Source organism: Sebastes fasciatus, chromosome 2 (assembly GCF_043250625.1).
Source record: "Sebastes fasciatus isolate fSebFas1 chromosome 2, fSebFas1.pri, whole genome shotgun sequence".
Classification (NCBI taxonomy): domain Eukaryota; kingdom Metazoa; phylum Chordata; class Actinopteri; order Perciformes; family Sebastidae; genus Sebastes; species Sebastes fasciatus.
The window spans coordinates 29,940,683-29,963,984 of NC_133796.1; the positions used below are offsets into that span (position 1 = coordinate 29,940,683).

The 23,302-nt window shown below is 40.4% G+C and overlaps 1 protein-coding gene across 5 annotated transcripts; it reads left to right on the top strand.

The window, feature by feature from the left end:
• The first annotated feature begins 934 nt into the window (after nucleotides 1-934).
• Nucleotides 935-22,685, top strand: znf821 (zinc finger protein 821). Of its 5 annotated transcripts, none has more exons than XM_074617996.1 (6): nucleotides 935-1,094; nucleotides 13,396-13,527; nucleotides 13,674-13,792; nucleotides 15,524-15,622; nucleotides 17,526-17,692; nucleotides 18,875-22,685. In XM_074617996.1, exons 1-6 carry the CDS (start codon nucleotides 1,091-1,093, stop codon nucleotides 19,839-19,841), a joined length of 1,488 nt encoding a protein of 495 aa, XP_074474097.1. In that variant the 5' UTR covers nucleotides 935-1,090; the 3' UTR covers nucleotides 19,842-22,685. The 5 variants fall into 5 exon arrangements, with proteins under 5 accessions (XP_074474097.1, XP_074474081.1, XP_074474089.1 ...); XM_074617980.1 differs by lacking the exon at nucleotides 935-1,094 and adding an exon at nucleotides 5,648-6,113 and having other exon boundaries at nucleotides 13,677-13,792; XM_074617988.1 differs by lacking the exon at nucleotides 935-1,094 and adding an exon at nucleotides 5,649-6,113 and having other exon boundaries at nucleotides 15,527-15,622.
• Nucleotides 22,686-23,302: the final 617 nt, after the last annotated feature.

The following is a 23,302-nucleotide window of genomic DNA, read 5'->3' on the forward strand; positions in this document are numbered from 1 at the left end:
TTTTCTGCGCAAACGTCCCCTGTGCATTCACTAGATATTCTCAGAGCTAAACTAACTCTTCTGCAGTGAGGAGTGAGCGCGCGTTCACGTCTAGAGGTGGAGCGAGCTGAGAACGCGCGCGCTCTCTGAGCGAAGGCGAGCAGGCAGAGTTGGAGAGGCAGCGGCCACACGCGAACGCGCATATGTGAGCGCGCATGTGTGACGACCCGCTACATTTATGCGCGTACAAAGTTACAAATAGTCCCTTTAAATTATTCAATATAATTATACTAAACCTTATAATTACCATAATTTTACATGCTGCTTCGTTTCCGACTGTCACTCATCTTGTCTGCTATTCGTGCACTACTCCTCTCATGGTACGTGTCCACAAGGGCGTTTTTTTATCGCAAGGGGGCGCGACGCTTCCCAACATTGGACACTTGGTGGGCTGTCACTAGACACAAGGCTCTAGGCTCCTGATTGGACGAACGCTTTCCCTCCGTTGGCTGCTGCTCCCAGCTTTCAAACCGGAAACAGTATGGAGGCTCGTTTGGAAACTTTCTTCTCTTATTTCATGAAAATAGTTCATCGAAATGTGTTTCTGAAAACATTTGAGGCGAGAAATAAGCCGCGCAGCTGCTAAATCTGTCTTTATTTTGGATCGACGACGTTTATTTTAAAAGATTCTCGGGAGTTTCGAGAGGCGGCGAGTCGCGTCGGACGCCTGTGATTTACATAAAGTAGACTAACCCTAAACTTTATGCAAATGAGGAGCTAGCGTAGTGACGCTCTGTTTCTCGAATCGCAACGCCACGCTACCAGAATGCATTGCGCGGCTGCTTACATAGACAACGTATGGGGAGCGTGGAAAGCACGGAGCCTGTGGACACGTACCATTATCGTTCACTTATAAGAGCCGGCTCAATGAACCGGCTCGTTCTGGACCGACACATCACTAGTTGGTTGGTGAAAGAAGCGCGGACGGACGGAGAAGTTTATCATCACCACCGTGTTACAGTAGAGGTTAGCTCCGTTAGTAGAGGACTTCTACACAGTCTGAGACTCTGCCGGAGACTCCCACCTGATATGCCAGTGTTCACTGGACACCATGGGTAATAGTTGAATTATGTCTTCATGATGATGCTCTGTAAATCCTGGTTATCTGCTAGTTGCTGTCTAAGCTAGTGAGCCTGATCTCGTCCATCGCATTGACTATAAAGGAGCTATTTGTTACCTCTCAACCAGCTATAGCTAACGTTAACATCATTCATCTCATTACACTGATTGACTCTAGATGATTGTGTGCATGTCATCTGTTACTTGCTAGCTACACAAACGCCGTAAATGTCATGACACACACGACTATGACATTATTTTGTTGGATGGCAGTATTTTCTCTTAAACCCTGCGGAAGAATACATTTTTTTTTTTTTTTACCCTGTCAATGTCGTGCTGCGGTCCGTTTACTCGTGGCAGTCAGTGATGACGACTACATGAACTGTTGTGACAATTAGCAGCTCAGCGGTGTGGAGCGCCACCTGGTGGTGTTACTGGATTAATGGCTTATTAGACATTAGATAAAGGACCGCAGCAGGTTTACTTAAAGGTCCCATATTGTAAAAAGTGAGATTTCCATGTCTTTTATATTATAAAGCAGGTTTAAGTGCCATATAAATACTGTTAAACTATCAAAACGCTCAATATACGGAGAAATACACACAGCCCATATTCAGAAATTGTGCGTTTGAAACAAGCCGTTAGGATTTCTGTCCATTTGTGATGTCACAAATATACAATATTTAGACCATTACACGGTTTTAAACGTAAACATTCTAAATGTGTCCCAGTTTATTTCCTGTTGCAGTGTATGTGAATGACATCAGCTGTCCAAGTAAACATGGACCCAAACTGTTGCCGAGCAACGCAATTCCGTTGTAATGCGCTAAAACGGAGCGTCTTGAGACAGAGGGTAAATACAGGTATATTCAGGCAGACAGTATGAGGAAAATAATGTGTTTTTTGAACATAACAGCATGTGGACATGTTCTATTAGAAACACAAAATACAAGTAGGAACCAGAAAATTAGCATAATATGGGACCTTTAAGTCTAAGGCAATTCCTAAATAAAAAGAATCAGTGATTAAGGTTACATGATCCTGTTACCGCTGACTCAGTGTTTACTAGGGGTGTAAGAAAATATAAAAAATATGGAGTATTGCAATATTATGTTTTGTGATACTGCATCAATTCTCAAAAACCCTGTATTGATTTCTAATTAATAGTTTACAAGCAAAGATTATCTCAGTCAATACTTTATTTTACTTGCAAAGAGATATGCAAATGCAGATCCTACTATTCTCATTGCATAAAAAAGTTTAAAACATTTTTTTTTAACTCAGATTTTATGCATGTGGTGGTGTGTTTTGTATACTATGACCGTTTTCCTAATTTAGATTTTAAAAAGTCAATATAATGCCTTGCTTCCAGTACCGCAATATGTCGTGATATATTGAATCGTAACCCCTGTGTCATGATACGTATCGTATCGCCAGATTCTTGTCAACACACAGCCCTAGTGTTTACAATTCTTAAGCGTTCTACCTAGATTTCAGAAGTGGCAGACAAAACAATTGTGTGGCTATTAGAAATGTTCAGTGACCTGCCACAGTGGCACGTGAGGAAAAAACTTAATTTCAGACTCTGAACAGCACCAATAATCAGATGGGTGTAATCAAAAGCACTGGCTAAAAAAGGGATGTTGGTGTCATAAAAATTTATTTTTCTATGACCCTTGGATTAATTGCAGTGATTGTAATGTGATGTGACTTTGGTTGAGCCTGTTATTCACGTGTTCACAGCCTCACTGATCATAAATATGATCAGAAAACTGAGTAAACAGGGAATCTGCTGAATGTTTTCATGTCATATGGGAACACTGAAATGATCTTGAATTTATTCAGTTATATAGTTAAATAACATTAACTTGCTTTGACATTGTTTTAATCATCATTGACATTTCTGGTGCTTTGATCTGACTTTTTCCATTTTGTTTCAAGATACAAACTTACATTTTTTTAGAAAATTCTTGAAACAGAGGAACTTCTCTGTGATTTTCTTTTTAGCCTTGCAGAAAAATGAAGAGGGTTATTTTAAAATGCCATATAGCAAAACATGTTACATCGTTTTCTAAGTGGATAATGTGATGCTATTTTTCATGTACAATTAGTTCATTTAATGTGGCCTTTCCTTTTGGAAAATGCTATATTTTGTGAATGGTGCGCAGCACTATTGTCAGCCTTACTATAGACTCTGGAGAGTATGAATCAACACTATGCATTTATTTATACAAGTGCACACCCATCAAGTCACATTTTCATGCTTTTGACCTGCCAGCCCAGAGGCTTATCATCTGGGTGAACATTTACGCTCCTATCAGCATTCATCCACTCTAGAGGCCTATATCACACAGCAGGAATACAAAGTTACCCAGATAACTTTGCTGTGTTCAAATCTGGAACACCGACTTAAGTTTAAAGGGTTGGTTCACCCTTATTACAAAACATTTTCTCAATTATCCCTAGTGGTATATATGCCACTGAGAATCAGATTTAGTCATTGTAGAGGCCTCATTATCTGCCGATATTAACTTATCACAGATAGAGTATATCTGTATGTTTCAGCTGATAAGTGACAAAAAATTGCAGTACAGAAATGTCAAAGTTATGTTTGTGGTCATTTAGAAACTGTCGCCATTGCATGGTTTGTCCACCAGAGAGCACTGACAAGTGTAAAATGTCCTGCTCATAACTTGGTCACTATTAGCCTAATTAATAACCTAATTAAGGGATCATTATGAAAAATATTTGTGTTGTGCGTTGTTGAAATGAATATTGGCTGATATATTATTGGTATATGTTGGTAAATCTTCTACTAAGGAACTTATTCTTCAATGGATTTCTTCCTTTCCCCTTAAATGAGAAAAAGCTTGGAAGCTATGACAGGATACAACTTCCTGTTGTATGTGCTTAGTTGTCATGGAGATGAAGCTGTTGACATGCACGCTCATTAGCCGTTATGGTTTTAGGTTTTAGCACTTTTTTGACCTTGAAAATGGTAGTTTGCATTTACTGTTATCCAGTTACTACCTGTCTGGCACTTTGAATCTAGAAAAGCACTTTACAAATAAAATATGAAAGTAGCAATACTACAGTGTAAAAATGCTCTGTTACAAGTAAAAGTCCTGCTTTCAGTAAAGTAAAAGTACAAAAGTATTAGCACCAAAATATACTTAAAGTACCAAAAATAAAAGTACTCATTATGCAGAATGGGCCTTTTCAAAATATATTATATTACTGGATTATAATTATTGATGCATTTCTGTGTGAATCACTTTAATGTTGCAGCTTGTAGCTTTTCTTACCTGCTGGGTAGATTAACCTATAATAATACCTACGTACATACTTTATAAATTGATATATATTTTGCATTAATAATTTAAATCTGCAAAGTAACTAGTAACTAAAGTTATCAAATAAATGTTGTGGAGTAAAAAGTAAAATGTTTGCCTCCAAATTGTAGTGGAGTGGAAGTATAAAGTAGCATAAAAAATGGTAAAGTAGAAGTATCTCAAAATTGTACTTAAGTTGAGTACCTGAGTAAATGCACTTCATTACAGTCCACCACTGATTATTATTACTATTATCCATCTACTTCCACTTAATATGTTTACAAATATATCAAAATGTTCAAAATAGACTACTTTTAATTGGCATTAATTCTGATTATTTTAGACATTCAAATATGTTGTTCTTCTCACGAATAGGCTATCTTACATCTGCAAGTATAGCAAATACACTCATATATATATATATATATATATATATATTTAGTTATGGCTTTCTTACTACTTGCCAAGAGAATCTTTATTAAATATTTATCTTTGTGTAAAACATTTTCTGGTATTTTTCCCAAGTACAGTGTAATGAATGAGTACTTTAACTTTATTCCCATTATTTTATGGATCTCAGTTGCCACCTCTTGCCAATATGGTTGTATTTTAGGGCATGCCCAAAAAATAATAATATGGAAATGATCAGCCATTGAGGTTGCACATTGCCTCCACACTCAGATATATTTTGAATCTATATTTAGACCACTTTTTTTTTTTTTATATATTATATTTATTGTTTTTTTGTTAATTTTGAAACGACAGAACAAACATTCACAAACGTCCCCAATAATAACATACTCGGTACAAAGAAGCTTAACAAACCTAATATTAATACAAAATAAGCCAGTATAGATACAGGAAAAACATATCATATACAAAACATAAATAAATAAGTAAAAAGAATATACACAAGTAAAAAAAAAAAATTCAAAACAATAAAATAAAATAAAATCTATTTATATATACATATATATACCGTATACATATATACGCACACGCAGTATATACACATACCAAAACACATATAATCTATTTAGACCACTTTTAGATTTTTCTTATCTCTAAAAAAACATTGAGGAAGTGTATTATGTGGAAGTTTCTCTCAGCTTCCTCTCTTCCCCGTCGTCTTTTCTCCCACACGACCTGAACGCACCATATTATCTTTAGCATGAACTCTCCCATCCATCGTCCCTGCATATCCCACAATCCTGTTCGGCTGTGGCTTCGCTGCCTTCACGTTAGAGATCAGCTGAGCTCCAGCATCGCTGCAGTGAGAGCACGGTGTGCCAGCAGCGGCTGCTCGGCTCGGTGATCGGAGCAGCTCGGGGCCGCTCGGGAAGCTCTCTGGTCCGGCTTTGCCAACATTCTAAACCCGCTGATCGACTGGAGACTGGATCTTATTTAAGAAAGCTGCAAGAATGTGACTCTTTTTATGTCTCCGTTTTTAATTTTTTTACCCCCCGACTCTGCTGCTGATCGAGTAGACGATTTGATCACATTTTTTTTTTTTTTTGTATTATTATTTCGCTCATCATCATCTGTCCCCTCAGTGCGGAAAACACCTGGACTGGTCTCTCTCAGGGTAAAACCGTGCTGGTTCAGGAGGAGATCCAGGTTTTTAACCGGGACTGGGCAATAATATGTCCAGGCGAAAACAGACCAACCCCTTCAAAGTTGACTGTAGGTATTCCAGGTATTGTCTAATGCGTTATTTATCCATGTCACGTCCTTTTATCCGTGTGTACTCTGGCTGTTTGACAGGAATGTGTTTAATTATTATTGTTTCTGTAGCATTAACCAGTTGATGTAGCTTATAATAGATTCATGTAGATGTATTAAACCAAAGATTCAAGGATTCCTCAGGATGACATACCATCACATCACATACTCTATTGAATATTCAGAGTATAGCAGCTGACATTTAAATATCTTAATTTTTGGTTTCATTTTGGTTTATGGTTGTGTGTGAGAATACAATAATACTTTATTGGCTGATCAATACATTTTTTCTTTTTCCACAATTGCCCCTTTGAGTAGTTACATTTAAATATCTTTATTTTTTTTGTTTGAGTGGTGATGGATATCTCACTTTCATTTTCATTGTGTGAGAATACTTGATTGGTTGATCAATGCATTTTTTCTTTATTTTTTTCTTTAGTTGTATTGACATAGTTACACATACTGAAATGAAGTAAGAGGACAGCTACACTCATTGACTAAATCAACCTCTTGGTAAATACAAATGAGCACAGTAATTGCTTAAAAGTAGCTGTTATTATTTTGACAAACTCAGCAAGATTGGTATGTTGATACGGTGTAATGGTGCTCATCAACACCTTGATGTGGTGCCAAACATATAGCACACGCTCTTGTGACATAGTGATGTCAACATCTTTCCTTTGAAATTGATAATTACTTTATTTTTTTGGTTTGAGTGTTGATGGATATCTCACTTTCATTTTGCTTTATGGCTGTGTGTGAGAATACTTTATTGGTTGATCAATGCATTTTTTCTTTATTCCACAATTGCCCCTTTGAGTAGTTGTATTGACATAGTTACACATACAAAAATAGGTTGAAATAAAGTAAGAGGACAGCTACACTCAATGCCTAAATCAACCTCTTGGTAAAAAAATATAAATAACTGAATAAAAAAACATGCAAATGAGCACAGTAATTGCTTAAAAGTAGCTTTCATTATTTTGACAAACTCAAGCAAGATTGGTATGTTGATAAGGTGTAATGGTGCTCATCGACACATTGATGTGGTGCCAAACATATAGCACACGCTCTTGTGACATAGTGATGTCAACATCTCTTCTTTGAAATTGATAATTTGTGCAATCTTTCAGTGACATGTTGGTCGACTAGTATCACTATTTGTGTGTTTTTTCTGAGAAGCCTGTGATAGTATCATCCTGTAGTGAGCCTGTATGTCAGCACTTGTGGTTAACCATGTTTCTGGCTTGTGGATTTTGTTTTGAGGTGTCATTTCTGTAGATTTTATTTAGCAAAAAGGCCTCTAAGAAGAAGCAGAGTCTCTTCACAGATAGCATAAATGGTGATCAGAGGGGACAAGCGTTTCTTTTACACACTGTGCATGGTGTCAGCTCAGTTTGCTCTGACGTCTCAGTTCCAGTGCAGGATGACAAGAAAGCAATGCAGAGCAGAAGAGTTTAATTAACAATGAATCAATAAGGGGATTGACAAGAAACAGGAAGCTATTTTGATAAACATCTAATTGTTTTAGTATTTTTTTTTTTACGAAAAATGTCCAAACACTCTCTGATTCCAGCTTTTCAAATGCGTGGAATACATTAATTTGAATACCAAAGACGCAAGGATTAATCGATTAGTTATCAACTATTAAATTAATCGGCAACTATTTTGGTAATGGTAAGATCAGTTAATTAAAACAGTTAAGAAAAAACAAGTAAAACTTCTCTGATTCCGGCTTCTTAAATGTGAATATTTTCTGATTTCTTTACTCCTCTATGACAGTGGGGACACGGGAAACACTGATCAACATTTTTCCGACATTATATAGACCAAACAACTAATTGATTAATCGAAAAAATAATCACCAGATTAATCGACAATGAAATCGTTAGTTGCAGCCCATTATTGAATACATCATCTCGGGTTCTGCCAAGTTCTAATTGGCATTTTTCTCTATTGTCTTATTGTCTTTATAGACAAATGGATTCCTTAAGAAAATAATCTGCAGATTAGTCGATAATGGAAATAATCATTATTTGCAGCCCCACAGAGCACATATGCGGCAAAAACAAAGTAAAGCCTCAGCGATTCAAAATATGTGCAATGCTTTGTACTTTAGGATGAGAGTTGTTGTTGAAATCTTTTTTTTCCTTTTTTAGATTGAGATATCGACAGTATTTCTAACTTCAATAAGCCTCTTCGTACACATTTTCTCATATTGAGTGCTTTCTGAGTGGCACATTGTCCTCAAGCATCCTTGTTTGTATGCAGGGCTTTTCCTACCTATCATCAATGGCATTACACTATGATGAATTACAGCGTCCCATTTTGATTTCATATTGTAATGAGATATTGGCATACAATACACAGAATTAACTTAAAGGAAAACCGTGGAGACCCCTGGTGTGAATAAACCCTCTCTGTGCTTTAGCTTTTGGCCTTCTTCCCTCAGATCTCCTTTTTGGTTTGACAGCATGCTGACCTCTTAAACACGCTTCAGTCCACAGAAGGGGATTGCCCAGTGTAATCTGCTCAAGTTATGTATGCTGCAGCCCTCCTTTCTAAACATAGTCTGTTTAAACTGCTGTTGAAATGCATCTTGCACTTGCGACTGCAATAATCCCTGCGAGCTAATGAGCTCATTTGCCGCTCAGTAACACTTCTACAAGAGTCTGGAGTGGGTGCCGAGCACCCTCAGGAGGGCCTTGACGATACGATGTAATGTTGGCATAACGTTCGTGCACTTCATGCTGTGACGAACGCCAAAACATTTTTTAGACTTGACAAGCCATACCACCCGCCGTGTCACTGGAGTGTGAGTTCAGGCGCTGTGTTTTGTTACATTGACTCTCCTCTCCTCTGCTCTGCTTGATTGTTTTACCTGTCTTTTCTTGCGAGGTATGAACTGCATGCGTGGAGCTGTCCTCCAACCCCCCCAAACCCCCTGAGAGGGTTAGACCAGATAGACAGACTGACAGACCAGACAGGCAGGGAGACAGTCTGACAGGCAGGCAGCCGGGCTCACACACACACACACACACGCACATGCACACACACATACGCACACAAACACACACACACACACACATAGGGAATTCCAGACAATAATACAACAGTGCTGTCTGTCTAGCTTTGTGTCCCTCCTTGAGTTTGATGTACAACAACAGCAAGAATAAACAGCATTATATTAAAGTTAATCAGAATTGGAGGTGGTGCATGCCTTATGGAGGAAAGTGGATTTGCCCTTCAGCGTGACGGTAAATAGTAATAAATACTGTGCAGGTTATTTTAGATTTTTTTCTGAGTGTACATATGTGTAGGACTTCCACTAACAATTATTTTCATTGTCAATTAATCTGTTGATTATTTCTTTTGATTAATCGAAACGTTTTTTAGGCTATATAAAATGTCAGAAAAATGTCGATCAGTGTTTCCCAAAGTCCAAGATGACGTCCCCAAATGTCTTGTTTTGTCCACAACTCAAAGATATTCAGTTTACTGTCATAGAGGAGTAAAGAAACCCGAATATATTCACATTTAAGAAGCTGGAATCAGACTTGTTTTTCTTAAACAAGACTGAAACTGATGAATCAATTATCAAAATAGTTGGCGATTCATTCAACAGTTGACAGCTAATTGATTCATCGTTGCAGCTCTACATATGTGTGGGTACAGAAGATACAATTCTTGTTAAGTGGACTTGCATTTCATCTAATATGAAAAGTACAGTCTGTTTCTGTCAAACATCTGAACATGGTTTTGAAGGAGATGGAAAAAGAAAATGTTTTCTCCCAAATTAGCTCAGCACAAATGTGTCTTGATTATCTGTGATTGCCGTGTGCTTTCATGGCAACAGTGTAGTCTGGTGGCCGGATCAAAAGCCCAATATAAGTATGTTAATATTACTTTTCCGTTGAGATTATCACGGAAGAGCATTTCAGGTGCCAAACTAACCAGAGAAAGTCTTCCACAAAGAGAAAAGAAAATGGTTAATCACTTCCCCTTCTTCTTTCTAATATTAGGTCACCCGTTAATGTGAGGATTGATCAGATGTCTGGCCCATCATCCTCATTCTCCTGCGTGTGTGTGTGTGTGTGAGTGAGTGAGTGGATGTAAGACGGAGGGCCCCAGCACTTCCTGCACATTCAGACGGTGTTGTGCGTCTGCGTGTGTGTGTGTGTGTTTTTGGAGGGGACGGCGGCTGAAAAGGAGACGGAGGGGGCTCTGAATTCAACAGGACCCCCATTGCTTGGTGTTTGAGTAGAGTTTTGGCATTCTATCTTTTGTCTGTTTTGTTTTGCGCGCTACCCCACCACCACCACCACCCCCCCCCCACACCGCCTCCTCTCTCCCTCTTCTGTGTGTCTGTTGGCTGATGAGTTTGTCTCTTTGTCTGGATTCAGTCAGACACTGCGTCACCTCCTGCCTACAGACACACAGACTCAGAGATAACATCACAGTGGCAGAGAGGGGGGGAGGGAGGGAGGAGAGACAGATGTACAGACAGAGCCCTAGCGGTGGGGGGATGGGTATCTCTCACACATCAATCATTGGCTATGTGCCGTGAAGCCAGCTTGTTGTAGTAGTTCATAGTTCAATACTCCGACCCACCACTCTACCGGTGTTAATGAAGGCTTTGATTTCTTCAGGAAAAAGTGCCCAAACTGCGTTCACATACTAACTTCTCACCACAAGTAGTAGAATGACAAACCTCAAGATTATACCTCTGTTTTCCTCTGACACTCAGAGAGAGAGAGAGTGTGTGTCTGTGTGTGTGTGTGTGTGTGTGCGTGTGCAATACCTCAGGATTGTGACGAGGGCTGTAATTACTTCTGTCAGTCTCAGGTAACTGAAGTCAGGATCTCTCTCCCATCTCTGATCCGTGTGTTAATGGATAGAGAGCACACACACAAGAAAGAAAATTGGATTTTAAGCTATCATTAATTTCAGTGATCTGAAGTGTGTTCTTGTGTGTGTGTGAGAAGCTCTCAACAAAACTGTCTCCAGTGAAGCAGCGTTGGCAGTTAGATACAGGTACTTTGCAGGGTCAAGTGTGATAATCAGAAAAGTGAAGGGGATTCTTGCAGCATCTCTGCAAACCAACAGAGCTGTAAAACAAAAGAGTGGCATCACGAGGAGTTAAATGAGCCACATATGGGCTGTCACGGTATGAAGCTTTATCCTCCCCCTCAGAGCTGATGATGGTATAGACATGGAAGTAGTCAGAGCTACATACAAGCAGGGAGGACAGAGGGCGAGCCAGGCTGTTCGGTGTGGGTGGTACTGAGAGAGAAACACACTGAGGAGCAAGGCAGCTAGCTGGAGGAAAAGAGTGCAGGCTGCTTTCTCCCGTGGGACTGCAGCATGGCTGTCGAACAGAGCTAGCATGTATCTGCGAGTGTGTGTGTGTGTGTGTGAAAAAGTGGGGGTTGGGATGCAAATGAAGTTAATGTGTGTGTGCACATATATATATGTCCGTGTGCTTGCCTTGCTGGCTTAGCATTCATTATGCTTCAGTGTCGAATGGTTCATGCAGAATCGCCAAAGACGTTCTTGTGGTCTGGAGTGGAGCCCAAAAGTCTTGTGGAAAAATGTAGAATTGTATAAATAATTCACGATCTGGGACTGTGTGTTGTTGTTGTTTTTTTGTTTGTGCTGTTCTGATCATAGGTTTCACTTTTTTTTTTCCCATTTTCTGTTATTGTAATATCTACTATTCAGAGGCCTGGACATATTTTGTGTGTGTGCGTGGACAAAACCAGAGCTCAAAGCTATAGGCGAATGCACCAGTGTTGAAAAATTCATACCTTCTCCTGGTATGCTGTGACAGTAGATGTAGTTTCTATGTTGCTATGGAGATAAAACACTCATATGCTGGATACAGTATATATAGGTAAAAGGTGGCATCTGCATTAAAACGGACTTTGTTTATTGACATGTTTGAATGTGAATTTTAAAAAAGCATGTTATTTGTGAAATCGATTCCTCACCAGGAGGTCCTGCCACCACGGTGCACACTCTGTCTGTCTGTAGACACACTCATATTCTCCCTGTATGGTTCATGGTATGCAGGAAATTGCAGTGTTTTGTCATACATAAGCGATCTTTGAAATAGTGAAACTTGATAGATAGGCTTCCATTCATGTGCTCCAAACCTTTTTATGCAACTACAAACATAAGAGTCATTGATTTTATTTCCAGTTCTTTAGCTTGTCACATACGTCACTTGCAGGTCTTGGAATTGTATTATTGATTGATGGATTCATAGAGTGGTGCAGGGATGACGTATTTTTGAAGGCCAACCAGGAACTTAGCATCGTCATGGGTTCCCTCGACAAAAAGCCAATGGGATCTATCATTGGGTTTTGGATTATTGCAGAAAATGAGCTCTGTGGCAAACAAACGTTTATCATACTTACATGTTTTGTTCCATAAAATGATCGCTAGGCTATAAACGAACTACAGCACGGTCGCATGAGTGCGAGTATACACAACGAGGCTGTAAAAGCGACGAGTCGGTGTGATGACGTTTAGTAGTTTCATTTAGCCACTTTTTAGCAACCGCCTTTTTTAAGACACGTAAAAGCTTCAACATTCACGAGTGGGATATTTACTGATGTCGTAGAACAAAATATTAAAATCTCTTCAGCTTGTGTTGACCACAGTCCTTATTTCAGGCATCTAACTAAAAACCCATTAAAAAAACCCATTGACTTCCAGTCGATGGAACCAGAAATGCTAAACTGCTAACTCATTTCTGGGTTTTAGGACTCATTCCTGCACCACTTTATTCATTCATTGCATATCAACAACCAGTACTAGGGCTGTTCTTAAATCATATGATGATGGTATAGTAGAGTTGGATGGTGCAAAACCTTTGTATCATTGAGTGTTAAAAAGGGTGCCATATAGATATACATATTGTGACGTAATACATTTTCTGTAAAATGAATTGGACTGTTAATGGATGGAAAACAGACAGGAATGCAGATTAAATCCCCGACATATGAAGGTAGTTAATCTCATTGATGCAAAAACAAAGAAATGGTTGCAACTTTGCCAAAGTTGGTCTAAAACATGCAGAGATGTTAAAGGATAGATACCATGGTATGACAAAATCTATGATATTACGAAAAATGTATATTGTCTCATGGTATATATCGTCATATTACCCGTCCACATCAGTCACTCCAGTTCATTGTGCTCACTGGAAACACTCATCTTACCATTTTTCTGTCTCCAGGGCCATTCCACACTTCAGGCATCACAGGACTTCAGCACACTATTAACATGGATGGCAGGGACGAATTCACCGAAGACAGTGAATGCTGCAGCAACAACTCCCAGGAAGTACAAGAGCAGGATAGCATCTCAGGTACAGGATGGAGGGACGGGACGGGACAGGGGAGGACTTCACGGGCTCTGTGGGACGTCCTCGGACTGAGGGGTGTTAGTGAGAGTAAGCCCTGCTCTGTGTTCTGTTGTCTGTCTGTATTGATAGGGCTGTGTTTGCCTCCATAGAAGACAGCGATAGTGACCTCGACAACCACGGTGAAGACTCGTCCTCCAACACCTCCGCCGACGACCACATGACCACCAAGAGATCGCAGTGCCGCCTACAAGGAGCGGGAGTCAAAGAGGTGAGAGATCGTGCCACTTTTTTGTTCATAGTGGCCACTGTACTGTGAAGTCGGTGGCGTGGGATAGGGGTGGTCAATATATCAAATATACTCGATGATGTCTTGCGAACATCGAGTACAAATATCAACCTGCAGCGCTCCTCCGGTCACCGAACCACCGCGACCAGAGAGATCATCACCGCCACCGCCGCTCTGTCTGTGCTCAGCGTCTCCTCTCCTCATCCCGAGTTTAGTCAAAGTCATGTGCCCGGCTGCAAGCCTGTGCATCATGCAGCCTCTGGAGGCTTCCTCTCAGCCCTTTCAGACAGAGCGATCGGATTTCAATCATATCTCAGTGTGGACACTGGAGACACATATTAATACCAGGTGTAAATGTAATCAGGTTTAATCATATCTAGATTAGAGCTGTCAATCAATTAAAATAGTTAATCGTGATTAATTGAAAATGAATCACACGTTTTTTTTATCTGTTCAAAATGTACCTTAAAGGGAGATTTGTCAAGTGTTTAATACTGTTATCAATGTGGGAGTGGGTGAATTTGCTTGTCTGTAAAGAGGAGACTTGTGGGTACCCATAGAACCCATTTACATTCACATATCTTGAGGTCAGAGGTCAAGGGACCCCTTTGAAAATGGCCATGCCAGTTTTTCCTTGCCAAAATTTAGCACAAGTTTGGAGTGTTACTTAACCTCCAATGCTAGGTAGTATGGCTGGTACCAATGGATTCCTTAGGTTTTCTAGTTTCATATGATACCAGTATCTTCACTCTGGCTTTAAAACTGAGACCGCTACGACCTAAAAAGTTGTGTTAACGCGCTAAAGAAATTAGTGGCGTTAAAACAATTATTATCATGTTAACTTTGACAACCCTAATCTAGATTCAATCTGGATACGAGACACATTTTAATGCCAGGTGTAAAGGGGGTCTGTGTTGCAGATATATAGAAATATATAGCAGATCATTTGAACAGGAAGTACTGATATCTCTTGTATCTGACATTTGACAGTTTCCTTCCTTCCTTCCTTCATTTATTAAAACTGTGAAACACAAACTGGGTTTCAACTAGTTCTACTTAAGTGCACATATATATATTTTTTTATTTGTTGAACTTGTTAAACATCCATTTTAACATAAATCTCAAGACAGTAAGAAAAAAAAAAAAGGTATTTTCGTTTTATCTGCAAAAACCTTCCAGAATGTCATATAACCATTGAGAGCTTCTGTGGGGTGTGACAATTTGTGACTTTTGTAAACCAAAATATACCCCTATGCAAATAAGAAAAACGGCAAGCACTTGGGTTTAACGGACTTGAACAGAACACCTCCTGGTATCAGCCAATATGTTTTGTGCCAGGACCTTCTGTTTTGAAAATGTTCTGTATTTCAGTTTGTGTGCGAGTCACATCTGTGACAGCACATAGCATCATGTCACTGTTACTGAGTCATTGGGGCTTGTGAGAATTTTCGCTCATTCACACACTCAACACATCCCCACCACTTGCAGAAACACTCCAGCTGGAAACGTGAAGTGAGTAGTGACTCCACAAAGGCCCAGCAAGAAATAAAAAAAAAACTAATTACAGTGTCTAGCGTTATTCTTTAAGCATGCATCATGTTAGGTTTATAATCTGTCTTGCTTCAGTTTGTCCGGATAGAAAACGTGCAGAGATGTTGTGGTGTAGGGTTTTCCTCCTGAAATGTGTTTTAATGGTGCTTGGTTTTCCCTCAGGAGAGCGAGGAAGGGGCAGACCACGGCCACAACTTTATTTGTCCTCTCTGCACGCTGGATTTCAGCAGCCCTGAGAAGCTCATCTCCCATGTCTACCAGGTGAGAAAAACGTTGTCTCGCCTGTCCTAATCCAGTACAGAAGTATGAAAACAAAGCAGCTTTAGATCCTTTATTGCTGTCTGTTTCTAGTAAGCTAGAGGCAGGTCATCACCTTTAAAGCCCCTAAGTAGCTTCCAGCATCAGCACTGCAGTGAAATGCAGGTTAAAGGAGAAGGGATAGACTTGTATGATCTTGTGCTAACCTTGTCATGTTACTGCATATAAAAAGAAAATGTATTCAGTGCCAGATATCTTGAAGATTATTATATATTTGCTCATAGTAAATGATGCTCTCTTATCTGCTGCAGCTGCAGGTTCACCTCCTCTTCCAGGCTCTTTACCTTTCATTTTACAGCAATCCACAGCGTTCACTCTCATCGTATGTGTGTTTCCACCAATGGCCATGAGGCCCCACTTAATATTCAATAGCTGATTTATACCTTACTTCAGCATTTGCAGAATTCCCACAATCAACGCTGTGCATTTTTTTTTGTCGGGCAGTTTGTGGTTCTTGCACTTAAAGATGCTGAAAGATGAGTGTGCAACCTGTCACTGTAATGTTGATCGATCACAACAGTGTCGGCCTTGTTAACCGCTGTGGAACGTACAGTATGGACCGTGGCACAAACCACAACAGTGTCAATTAAGTCATTGCAAGACTAGACTGAGGGCCACATTTCATTATTTGAAATATTTGAAATATTTGAAATATCCGGTCATTTAATTCCTGTTTATAGACAACATTTTTGTTGTTGAGCTGTAAATAACATAAAAATGTTGTTTATGCTACCTCTGCTTTTTCTAAAAAGTTCTCTCCATTCTTTGAGAAAATACTAACTTAACATACTTACAGCATGTACAGCACTGTGCATTACGCCCACATCAGCAATTATGATTATTATAATATTTTTTAGCAATCATTAAATTAGATCTGATACTAATAACAAAAACATATTTTTCAATTATTTTATTATTTTTAATTAGAGCTGCAACGATTAATCGATTAGTTGTCAACGATTAAATTTATCGGCAACTATTTTGATAATGGATTCATCGGTTTGAGTAATTTTGAAAGAAAAAATAAATAAATTCTCTGATTCCAGCTTCTTAAATGTGAATATTTTCTGGTTTCTTTACTCCTCTATGACAGTAAACTGAGTATCATTGAGTTGTGGACAAAACAAGATATTTGAAGACGTCATCTTGGGCTTTAGAAAATACTGACTTATTCACCATTTTCTGACATTTTATAGCCAAACATCTAATCGATTAATCAAGAAAATAATCAACAGATTAATCGACAGTGCAAATCGTTGGCTGCAACCTTATATGCATCAAGCTAAAAGTGTGTTTGTGGTACCACAGTGGACAGGGGAAGGCTTACATTGAAATGCTGAGTGATGATAAAATGAGTGATCCATCGTCTGACAGACCTTGTTGATACCATTTATTTTCTGACAGCATTTGTCTCCTGGCTGTAGAGTTTAGTTAACCTGATTACAAATATACAGTCATTTGTGGTACTGTCCTTATGTATTAAATTTAAAAAGTATCTGATTTCAGCTGCTTAAATGTGAATATTTTCTGGTTTCTTTACTCCTCTATGACAGTAAACTGAATATCTTTGAGTTGTGGACAAAACAAGACATTTGAGGACGTCATCTTTCGACATTTTTCAGCATTTTCTGACATTTTATAAACCAAACAACTAATCGATTAATCAAGAAAATAAGACAGATTAATCATAGATGAAAATTAGTTGTAGCCCTACTTTGAATAATTGATCACGTACAGTTTAAAATATGTTGTATGAGTTTATTAATATATTTAACAATATTGGGAGGTGTACTTTAAATGTGTCTCTTTTTTAAATTCCTTCTCATGTTTTTGCTGTCTTTAACAGCACACGACTATGATGAGCAACAGCAAGAGCTATGTGTGCCCAGTGTGTGGGCGAGCCCTGAGTTCGCCTGGCTCGCTTGGACGACATCTTCTCATCCACTCCGAGGACCGCCTCTCCAACTGCGCTGTCTGTGGCGCACGCTTCACAGACACCAACAACTTTAACAGGTTCGGCTCCTCTTTGCTGCGTCTCTTGTCTCAGGTCTTTAACGCACATTGCTCTCATCTTCTAAAGGAATAGGTCTACATGTAGATAAGTTTTACTTCAAATGAATAACGTATTATCAATAATTAAGCAGTGGACTGATGTTAAGTCACTTGCTTCCACAGTTTTCAAGTAGATAAAAGACAAATAAATAATAAATCACAATAAGTAAATAATGTAAAATACAGTGTTTACCTCATAGTGATTTGCTGTTTTCCTGCTGCTGTTTTATTCATCTTTAACCTACAACAAATCCTTTTATCAGCATACAAAGGCAGCAGACATCACCGATTCAGCAGGAGGAACTATTTTAAATAGTGCAGTGAATGAATTCAAAAAATGTCAGAAACACATTTAGGTTGACTGGTTTCCTATTTGTGCATCCAACAAGGCGGTCAAATCTGTGAAAAGGTGAATTCTGAAAATGAAAGTGAAAATGCGTCTTTAATACTCGAACACTACAGAGCAGCGGTTCTCAAAGTATGAAAACAAGGCAGGATGCAGAACATGAGGGATGAATAAAATTAGTACTGCAATGACAGATTTAATGGAAATAAACGTGCATGTTGCTTAGCAACTACCATTACGTTTCAGATTCAAACAGCACTGGCGAGGTCAGGACACATAGTAGAAGGAGAAACATAGTGAGGAGCCGTAATGTAAAAGCAGAGAAAAGAAGAAGGAAAAAAAAACATGAGCTGCTATAGTTAGTCGGGTGTTACTATAAGTAAAACGGCACAAGTACTACGTATAAATCAGGAGGATAAAATGTTGTTTCAGGGGTCTAATGCCTCTAAGAAGTCATAAATAAGGGGATGTATGTGGGTGGCTGTGGCTCAGAGGGTAGAGCAGGGTGTCCATCCCGGCTGCTCCGGTCACATGTCGATGTGTCCTTGAGCAAGACACTTAACCCCAAATTGCTCCCGAAGGCATAGCCATCGGTGTGTGAATGAGTATTTAGATTAGATCCTGCTGGGCAAAGTTGGCACCTTAGTAGCCTCTGCCATCAGTGTATGAATGTGTGTGTGTGAATGGGTGAATACTGATATGTAGTGTAAAGCGCTTTGAGTGGTCGGACGACTAGAAAAGCAGTTCCATTTACCATATTACTTTGATCAGCTATTTAATACTGTGTCTTTTCTTAGGGAGAAGCTTAAAGATGTCCTCGACACAACCAGGTTGGATGTTTCCGATGGAAGGGACTCCTGCTCCATGTCCCTCTCCAGCAGCCCCATGACCAGCCCGGGCCACGGCGCCTGCTCCTGCCACGGACCGGGCCCCAGTCCCAGTTCATGCCAGGGCCCTCACGCCTGTCAAGTACCTGACCCCAACCCCAACCTATGTCAAGTCCATCGTACCTGCCAGGGACCAGGCCACATCCCGAGCCAGTGTCAAGGCCCCAGACCGTGTCACGGCCAAGGACATGGACATGGACCGTGCGCAGGCTCTGACCAGGGACCCTCCTATCCCTCGCTGCCCGACGGCCTCCTCTCCGAAGGGCCATCACTGGCGTCTATCCCCGACGCTCTTAACTCCTCTTCCCCGGGCTTCCCTCCCATCGGCGACATCCTGAGCCCGATGCCGGTGTATCCCGCCGGAGTGCTCCTGGTGTGCAACAGCTGCGTGGCCTACCAGCAGCTAGTGGAGGCCCAGTCGCCGCTGCGAAAGTGGGCCCTGCGCAGGAAGAACGAACCCTTGGAGGCCCGCATGCAGCGTCTGGAGCGCGAGCGCACGGCGAAGAAGAACAAGCGGGCGTGCGAGACGGAAGACGAGAGGGAAATAAGGAGGCTGCGGGACCGCGAGGCCAAGCGCATGCAGAGGATGCAGGAGTCGGAGGACCAGCGGGCGCGCAGGCTGCAGAGAGACAGGGAGGCCATGCGTATGAAGAGGGCCAACGAGACGCCGGACAAGAGGCAGGCCAGGCTGATCCGCGAGAGGGAGGCGAAGAGGATCAAGCGGCGGCTGGAGAAGATCGACCCCGCCCTGAGGACACAGATAGAGCACGATCCCGCTGCCATGGCTGCCCTCACAGCGGACATGAGTCTCTTTCAGTTCCCCTGCCCTATGCCGGTCCCTTCCATTGATAACGGTCTGTTCATGAAGCTGCCCTGATGGGATCGGTCCACTAGGGGGGGGAGGGAAGCAACTGGCCTCTAGCAGGCACCATTAACCTCTGCACTCCGCCGTGGTCACAGTGAACCATTCCCAGCTGGTTTACCTCCAGCTTCTTCTGTGTTCGAACAGCTCCACAGACAAACTGCTTTGTTAAATACAGCAAAAAAACTACTTCAATTTCTAATTTATTACAGTTTAGAAAACCTTGGCGACAGGGTTGAGAATGTTTCATATTGTATGGATGATGACATAAACGCATGTTGTAAAGAGATTTTATCTGTTCGTCAGCAGATTTAACACAGTTCATTCTAGTAGGAGCAGTTATACTTCCTTTGAGGAAAAACAAATCTTTTTGCACATGGACCTTCAGTGACAGGAGCGGGGACTTTGTAGCCACAGCCCCACCCCTCTCCCTTGTTCCCTCCCTTCTGGTCCACTCCGCCAGCCCAGTGACTCGGGTTTACTGGTAGCTACACCTCTCTATTCAAGCTGCCACCGTGGGTCCCTGGGAAAGTTCATATTCAGTCAAACTCTACTACCTCAGCTGGCGCCGTGGTCGCGCCCTTCTGTCTCGTGGCTTACTCGCGTTCCAACTCCCAAGCTTCCAAAGCTCTACGTGTACTGTACAATAACTACAGAGGATTGCGGGTTGCTTTACCACAGTTTTGTGTTTATCACTCCGGCACTTTTAATAGGACACAAACATTCCCAGGAGATTTACAAACTGCACCATGCATTTCCCAGGTTTGATTATAATGTTTCTGAACAGATTATGAATGTTTTGTCCTATTGAACCACGCCCAGTGTTGAGCAGCATTCCCCCCCCCTCCTCACCTCCTGCGTTGTACAACTTGATGCATTCGCCTCTTTACATTCTTCTTTGCCAATATTTGAATCTGTTTTTCTTCTTTCTACATCGTTACACTCCAATGCCAATGTCATTTCTTTTTTTCTTTTCTTTTTTTTACTATCTGTTACAGAGCTTTTCTTTGGCTCATAAGAAATCCAGTCTGTGCTGCTGTACAATACATTAGTTACCTCTTTTATATTTTGGGCTCATCACGTTAAGGAATATTGTGCTAAAAATGCTCCGTTAAGTCGTCACAATGAAACAGTTCCTTATATGATATTTTACTTGAATTCTGCCCACTACGTTTTGTTTTCCTCTTGAGTCAATTACAACATGTGTTATTATTGTTTAGAGGAATCATACACACAGATAATGCATCCTCTGCAAGCAATTTGTGTAGCATTCACAAGCTGCAGTACCTTCAGTATATGTGTGACCTGTACCACTTAAATTGGGGTTTAACGTAAATCCTGTCAGCAGAATTGATGAAAGCTATTTATTGATTTATATGAACTCCTTTTAAACTGTTTTATTTTTTAATCCCCATCCGTTACTGAGCACTGGGGCTGATCTCATGACACATACAGCCCATACTGGGAGAGAGATTTTATTAATCTATATTCATTAACCTCATTCCAGCACATATTTATGCAATATGATGTGAATATATTTTTCTCGTGAAAATGTTTTGGGTTATTTTGTTTACCGTCGGTGGTATAAAATAGTTTAAATGTTTAAATTAGAGGCCATTTCTGGACTTCCCTTGTTTTAATTTCCTGTAAGGTTACCTCCTCTCGACTTCATATCTCCAGATGCAAAACATTTTACAGTGTCAATAAGCAGTTTCTGAAGTATTCTTCAAAGAATACCAGAGACGAGGACAAGTACCGGTTCTGTTTGAGTCACTCCTAGACGAGAGTCAACCTACCTGGCTGTTTTATTACAGCAAATTTAACAAAAGGGGGGAAATAAATAGGGATTTATTTTGTTTCATCCTCAGAGGCTTTTCTAGGAGTGCATCAAACCTCTATGCAACAGATGTGTTATTTATTCCAATTCACTTTTCACTGAAACTATGCAGAATGCAACTTTAATTTAAAACGGACTTCAACGTAAAGAGTTTAGCTTCTCAGGCAATTTTAACTCAGTGAGAGGGCTCAGAGACAACACCCTGGTCCATAAGAATCATTTATAGATCTATCACATGACGTCATAGCAACAGTTTTTGGCAGTTGTGTGACTTTTCTAGAGACACTTTGTCTTCGGAGATCTGTTTTCTCTTCCTGGTTCAGCACATGAAAGCAACAGGGTCTCACTGCCATCCTACTCATGACATACTGTACCAAGGGCAGATGGGTGTTCTCCACAGAGGCTTCAGGTGTCATGTATTCCTCTCTTCTCTCAGACTATGAATACTGGGTATTCTCGGAGGTTGCTCTTTGAAATTGCTGTGATCCCCTTTTTTGTCCTACAGTGGACCAATGCGACAGAAGCCTGCTTGCGGCGTCTGTGGTCTGACATACTATTGCAAAAGGAAGTACTCTGAACTCTGAGGCGGTGCTGGTCTTTTACGAGCAGCACTCTCAGTGTGGATTAGGTAAGCACTGCATGTCGTGAAACTGCACTTGTCCTAGAATGGTTCAATATGAGCTTGTGTTCTACTGTTAGTTTATGCCTGCCTGTTTTTTACAGTTTAATCAAAAGAAAAAAATGTTGTTTAAAAAAAATACTAAAAAAAAAAACGTTGGCCTTTCTGTATTAATTCTATCAGGATTTTTCTCTCAATGTCCATGTTTACAAAACAGATCTCTGAACAAGGCCAAATGAATGAGCTAAACTGCTAAATGAGAACATTCATGCTTGCTGCGATATCAATGCATTCTGACTGGATGGCACTTTGGGGATGCCATCCTCTGTTACTGGATTAACAGATGTACAGACCGTGATGAAACCTGGTAAAGAATGTGGAAATAAACATTGACTTTACTATAACGGTAGTGTCCCGTGTCACTTCCCTCCTCATCTGTTTTATACACACAAATACTTGTTTGTTTTTAATGGCTACAGTGTCGCACACGATTCTTTAACAGTGGGAGGTCTTTTCTTGTTTAAGAAGAATTATGGCGTTTGTTTGTTGGACAGTCGATTAGACTGTTGTCAGGCTATTAAGTAATGGATAATGTACAGCGAGCCGGTCATTGTGAAAGAATCCCATCGGCGGAGGGGTCTTTAATCGCCCTGAAGGGGATTTCTTTCACAACAACGACCCGCTAGCTGTACATTATCCCGCTTATTACACAGCTACTTACTTAAGAAATCAATATTTTGATGCAAAAATGGTCCGCCACAGTCCGAAATCAGAGCTGCTCCCATAGCAACAGTCTGTTATACATAGCAACGGTCTGTTATAAAGAAATTACAGGCCGCAAAACGCCGTGATTGACCAAGCAGAATCGAGTATTCAACACAGCCGTGTAATAAATAGGCATTATTGGTTGCTAAAAGTACCATAGATGTGGGTCACTAGGGGCCTACTACACCCACTAGTAGGTTTTATCATCTATTCGCATGGTAGATCATACGAAAGAAGGTATAAAAGAACACGACA